This window comes from Otolemur garnettii, unplaced genomic scaffold, assembly GCF_000181295.1.
Source record: "Otolemur garnettii isolate 467f Iridium unplaced genomic scaffold, OtoGar3 scaffold00128, whole genome shotgun sequence".
NCBI classification, from domain to species: domain Eukaryota; kingdom Metazoa; phylum Chordata; class Mammalia; order Primates; family Galagidae; genus Otolemur; species Otolemur garnettii.
The window spans coordinates 4,043,130-4,049,292 of record NW_003852523.1 but is presented as its reverse complement, the minus strand read 5'-3'; the positions used below and the strand labels follow the sequence as shown (position 1 = coordinate 4,049,292).

The 6,163-nt window shown below is 54.2% G+C and overlaps 1 protein-coding gene across 1 annotated transcript; it reads right to left on the bottom strand.

Annotated features, from left to right (window-relative positions):
* Positions 1 to 3,263: 3,263 nt before the first annotated feature.
* On the bottom strand, positions 3,264 to 4,142 carry LOC100943058 (keratin-associated protein 10-7-like). The gene has a single exon (XM_012810285.1). It carries the CDS (start codon positions 4,140 to 4,142, stop codon positions 3,264 to 3,266), a length of 879 nt encoding a protein of 292 aa, XP_012665739.1.
* Positions 4,143 to 6,163: the final 2,021 nt, after the last annotated feature.

The window sequence follows — 6,163 nt, the reverse complement described above, 5'->3', positions numbered from 1 at the left end:
AGAGCCGCTCCCTCTGGGATTCTGGGGAGTGGGAATGGTTGGTCACAGCAGGTGGGGGTGCAGTAGGGGATGGGCTGCAGACTAGGGTGTGGCAAGAGGGGGCCACCCACACGGGGTACTGGCCACTCCCAGACACTTCACTAGGCTCACCTGGCAGGAGGAGGACACACCACCCAGGGGGCCAGTGGGTAGCAGGATGTCCTGCAGCCTGGGGCGGGTAGTGGTGATGGGGACACAGCACAGGGGCTCGGGCAGGGGAAGGCAGCCTGAGGGGCAGCTTGTGTGGCATGTGGTGGTGAGTGGCCGGGTGGCATCGGGCAGAGGACAGGGCTGGTCTGGAGACTGCTTCCCTGGGCGGGCTTTATAGTCGGGCCATGACTGGCCGAGCAGTTCCCACCACCTCTGTCTTTCCTGCACGCCACCCTCCCAGCCCTTATTTTCCTGGCAGGCTTGCTGTGTCTGATAGACGTTCAGGCTTTGACAACCAACCAACTCCACAGCTGCATCTGCTGCAGAGCTGGCCCTGTCCCTTGCTCCCAGCAGCACCATCACCAGGACGTCCATACCCAGACCCTGATGTCTCCGGTCTCCTGGCTGGGGTGTCAAGGACTAGGGGTCATATGCTTAGCCCAGAGTGGCCGAGATCCGGTTCTGTAGGACCCTGAAGTTGGGACGCCCTCTCCTTCCAGGCTGGTGCTTCCGTGGGTTCACCTGGTCCCCACATCTCAGACACCTCATTTACAGCGCACACATGCACGCACATGCACGCATGCATACACATGAGCTCTCATGGTGCTGTCCCAGCCCTTCTCAGAGTCCCTCTGAAAGTGAGCACTGTCCATCCCTGGGAGGCTCACAGCCTAGGTGGGCAGGACAGCCTGCCGGGGGACCTGCAGTGTGGGGATGGGGCGAGGGAGGATCCTGAGAAGGGCAGCATGAGTTTCACTGGGTTTGAAACAGAAGATATTAAAATAAACTCCTTATGAATGTTTCCCAATATGCAGAAAGACCCAGAAAACCTTCCCTAGCTCCTCCTGAGGGCAGCCCATTCAAATGTATCATTCTAGTACATTTCTTTATGTGTTCTAAAACTTTGCACCATGTTGCCTGGCATGTTTTTAAAATGGAAATATTGTCATACGTTGAGTGCCCTTTTGTAACTTCACTTTCTATGCTTGGTTTTTTTTTTTTTTTTGTTTGTTTTTTTTGAGACAGAGCCTCAAGCTGTCCCCCTGGGTAGAGTGCCGTGGCATTACAGCTCACAGCAACCTCCAACTCCTGGGCTCAAGTGAGTCTCCTAGAGGCAGACTGATATTCCTTACTGAGGTGTCCCTTGTTTGCCCAGCTGACGGCCTTTGCCCCAGGTAGAGGTGACTGGCTTGTTAACTTTAAATGTCTGACAAACACCCTCCAGGCAGCCGCTTCTCCGCCTTGAGAGACCTCTGAGTTTGGGGGTCACAGTGTGTGAAGCCTGCAGTTATCTTGTGGCTGCAAGGAGGGTCTGAGATTTCTGGAAAAACAACACAAATGGGAGATAGTGGAACAAGTGGTTACAGAGTTCTGGGCAGTAAATCTTGCTGGCCAGGGAACTTGACACATAAGAGAACCAAATGAAGGCACTTTTGTTCCCAAGGTCTGGCTGCTGAGTTCTTGATATGCCCGAGGAACCCTTCCAGGCCCCATCCCAGGTGGCATCTCACATCTTCCCTCCCCAAAGTCTCTCCAGGCCTGGTGTGTTGTCACCATCTACCAGGCGCAGGAGCCAAGTGTGCCCAGCCTGCATGCTCACCTCTAAACGCCCCTGGACGTGCCCGGGGCTGCTGCTCTGTCCAGCAGGCTCTACAGGAAACCCTGCCATTTCCTCCTATTCACATGGTACTTTGAAGACCATCCCTGACCTTGGCCATGGCCACAGCTGGGCTGTGTTTCAGCTCCCCAAGGGTCTTGGGTTGTTGGTGCCCATGTGTGGGCAGCCCTGTGCCTTGATGCTATTTGGTTAGTGGTAAAGTGGAAACTCCCTGGTCCTTTCTTTTTTTCTTCCTTGAGACACAGCCTCACTCTGTCACCCTCAGTAGAGTGCTGTGGTGTTACAGCTCACAGCAACCTCCAACTCTTGGGCTCAAGTGATCCTCTTGCCTCAGCCTCTCAAGTAGCTGGGACTACAGGCATCTGCCAAAATGCCTGGTATTTTCAGAGGCGGTGTCTCGCTCTCTCTCTTAGGCTGGTCTCGAACTTGTGAGCTCAGGCAATCCACCCACCTTAGCCTCCCAGGGAGCTGGGATGGCTCCCACCCAGCCTTAATCAGCATTTTCTGTTTAAACGTCCCCTTTCCTGGAGTGAGCTGAGCTGGGGTAGGGGTGGGGCTTACGGCCCACCAGCCCTGGAGGTGTCCTCTGTCCTGCTCTGCTGTTCCGTCTGCTACTGGCTCAGGGGCTGAGCAGGGTGCTGGTGCCAACCTGGCTGGTCTACCTGGTGCCCTCTTGGCACTGTATTGCTAGTGGTCCACTGAGACTGTAGTGTCCTCCTCCCTCACTGTCCCTCGGGTTTGCTGCATGTAGGACGAGGGATGAAGTGACTCCTCAGTCTATGGGGGACCTGTAGAACATGCTGGTCCTGTGGCTGAGCAGCGGGAGGGCACCCCCTCCATGTGGGCACCGCTCTCCAGGGTCTTCATCCTCGGTCACATGCCAGGAGTCCAGCACAGGGTACGGGGCTCCCAGGGCCCAACTGGGCAGGGTTTCTGCTTCTCTCCAGCTCACCATTAGCCTGGTCAGGCAGGGGACAGGCATGGGCAGGGGCCTGGCCCGCCTGGAATCTGCACCCTCTCTGCTCTGCACCTGTGCGGAGGGAAGCATGGTGGGCTACAAGTGCGCTCAGATCTTTCTATTTCTCAAGAATATGAGAATGTGTGACTTTTCTGGCTTCTAGGGGACAGGGAGCCACAGCCCAAACTTGCAGTGGTTGAAGGGGCTTAGGGAGAAGCAGAAACACACATGGCCCATAATTCCTGACATAGACATTTTATTGATTATCCATGTAGCACTGATTGACCTTTGTCACAGTGGATACAACCCCCAATCCTTAGAAGGGGACTCCTTAAGCCTGCAGGCTACCCTGCTGAGGACCCTGTGGGTCACCTCTTCCCGGGAGGAGGCTGGAGGGAGCAGCAGTGGTGCACTCACCCCTGTTGGGGAGGGGCTCCGAGAATAGAGGATCCTGCTTAGAGCAAAGACTCAGCCACCAAGGACAGGAGATTGAGCCAGTCAGCAGCTAGACTTCTGGCCCAAGGAAAGGCCACAGCAAGCTGGGCGGGGACAGGTGGGGCGGCAGAGGAGGGACACGCAGGAGGCTGGGCGGGGGCAGCAGGGCTGGCAGGAGGAGGTGGAGACACAGCAGGCAGGTCTGCAGACAGGTTGGCAGAGGAGGGACACACAGGAGGAGGGTCTGCAGCAGGAGGAGGGGCAGGGGCTGGGCTGGCAGCACGAGGCGGCTGGGCAGGGGGTGACCCCAGGGCAGACGGGCACACAGCACACAGGCTTGCAACACACAGGCTTGCAACAGACAGGCACACAGCAGGCCTGCTGGCAAGGGGACGGGGTGCAGCAAGCTGGCTGGCAGCTAGACTGCTGGCAGCATGAGGGTGTGCAGGAGCTGGTGCAGACTGGTTGGCAGGGGCTGGACACACAGCTCACTGGGCTGCAGACCAGGGTCAGAGAGGGGGCTGGGACGCAGCAGCTGGGAGTGCAGCAAGTCGGCGGACAGCTAGTCTGCTGGCAGCATGAAGAGGAATCTCCAGGGCAGACGGGCACACAGCACACAGGCTTGCAGCTCATGGGCACACAGCAGGCCGGCTGGCAGGGGGACGGGGTGCAGCAAGCTGGCTGGCAGCTAGACTGCTGGCAGCATGAGGGTGTGCAGGAGCTGGTGCAGACTGGTTGGCAGGAGCTGGACACACAGCTCACTGGGCTGCAGACCAGGGTCAGGCAGGGGGTTGGGGCACAGCAGCTGGGGGTGCAGCAGGGTGGCTCACAGCAGCTCTCTGGACAGTCATCCACCTGCCAAGAATCACAGGAATCGGGCAGGCAGACCCGGCTGCCATAGCTCAGGTTGCTGGAGCAGACGGACATGGTGGATGTGGCCATGCTGGGGTTGAGCTGGGGAGTGTGAGTGTGAGGAAGTGAGTATGGGTGTGAGGATGAGTGAGTGTGTGGGTGCTCGGGGCTGTGGGCTTTTATACCCCTCCTGGCTTGGTTCTCCTGACTGGAGGCTGCAGGACCTGCCCTTCCTGTTGGTGTCCTGGCCGGCTGCAGGAGCCCTGGTCAGCGCTGGCTCATCACCGCCCGTGTTATTTTGCTCATAAACTTGCGTGAGTGCTGCGCTGCAGGACTCTGTTTCTTCCTCTGTTCTTATTTTGGTTCTGGAAAAGTTGTGGAAAATAGAGAGGCAAGCGTTTCTGAGTTGAGGGTTTAGAGGTGAGTACTTTTCCAAAGTGAGGAATCCTGGGTCCTCCATCCTGTGTTTTGACTAATTAAATGTTTTTTATTTCTTTAAGTGTTTCCAAATATAAATATGAAGAAAAATGTTAACCGGCATGTTGGGTGGCTCAGGTCTGTGATCCCAGCACTCTGGGAGGCTGAGGGAGGAGGATCCCTTGAGCTCAGGAATTTGAGACCAGCCTGAGCAGAGTGAGACCCCATCTCTACTAAAAATAGAAAAAACTACTCAGGCCTTGTGGTGGGTGCCTGTAGTCCCAGCTATTTGGGAGCTGATGCAGGAGGGTCATGTGAGCCAAGAGTTTGAGGCCTGCGTGAGACTTTATCTAAAAAAAAAAAAACCCTTAAAAAATGTGCACTTCTTATCTGACTTAAAGGGACCTCGATCATTATATGGTTTGGAAAGCCATGAACTTTCATTCACATAGATAGAAACTGATGGTTCAAACCATGACTCCTCTTACCAATGGTGGGTTAGGAATGTAACTCCAATAAGTGTAATTTTGTTGTGCACTTACCTGTGTATTAAGTATGGCTATCATTGCAAGAAATAAGGCTCGAGAGGTCACCGGTTGATTGCTCACCATCACGGTTGTTCTCACTTCCTGGTATAGTTGAGAGATCTCTCTCCATGTTTTTGGAGGAGGAGAGCTCCGATTCCTTTGCAATCTCCGGCTGGATCCGGGAATTAATTGGTTTCTCTGTTCTTCCAGTGACAGAGAGGACATCCTCACAGTCAGATTCCTGGTTTGTCTTCACTGTGCCCGTTGGCAGGAGCATGGTGTCATGTTGCAGTTTGATATGTTTGTCTGGGAACCAGAATTCGTTGCTTCCTGTGGAGAGAAGAGCATACCCTCTACCCCAATGCACCACTACAGCCAGAAGCCATTCATTTTTCATTATGTCTTTGTAATACACAGGCTGGTTAATGGCTGGTGGTATTGTTTTTACCCAGAGTTTATCAGAAGGAGCCTTTCCTTCAGTATCCAAATTTAAACAATTTAAAGCAAAAAGAGCTGAGTGTATTCTATTATGGGGAGTAGCATTATATCCTATTCCCCCTTTCTGTTAGGATTAGGTCACAGGACACTAAACGTGCTTCTTCAGCTCGCTGTGTCTGCTCAGACACCCAGAGAGCCCACGTGGGGTCAATGCGTCTCTCTCCATCTCTCCATTCTTTATGATGCGCTCAGAGGCCTCTGATATGTCTGAAGCTGCACTCTGCGTGTTTCCTATTTTCATTGTCCCACGTCGAGAGATCAAATACTTTTCATACACAGTGATTTTAAGACAGAAATTTTCATTCTTTTTGTATGTCTGAAAGTGTATCACCTCTACCTCCACACTTGTGTGATAATTTGGCTGGGCATAGAATCCTCATTCGAGTGTGGTAGAACCTCTATAAGGTGCCCACACAGGGACTGTGCAAACTGGTCACCATGCGGAGGTGGTCTCCATGCAGAGGTGGTCAGAGTGCGGAGATGGTCACTGTGTGGAGATGGTCACTATTTGGAGGTGGTCACCATGCAGAGGTAGTCACAGTGTGGAAGTGGTCAGAGTGCAGAGATGGTCACTATGCAGAGGTGGTCAGATTGCAGAGATGGTCACCATGCGGAGGTGGTCACAGTGTGGAGGTGGTCACCATGTGGTGGTGGTCACAGTGTGGAGGT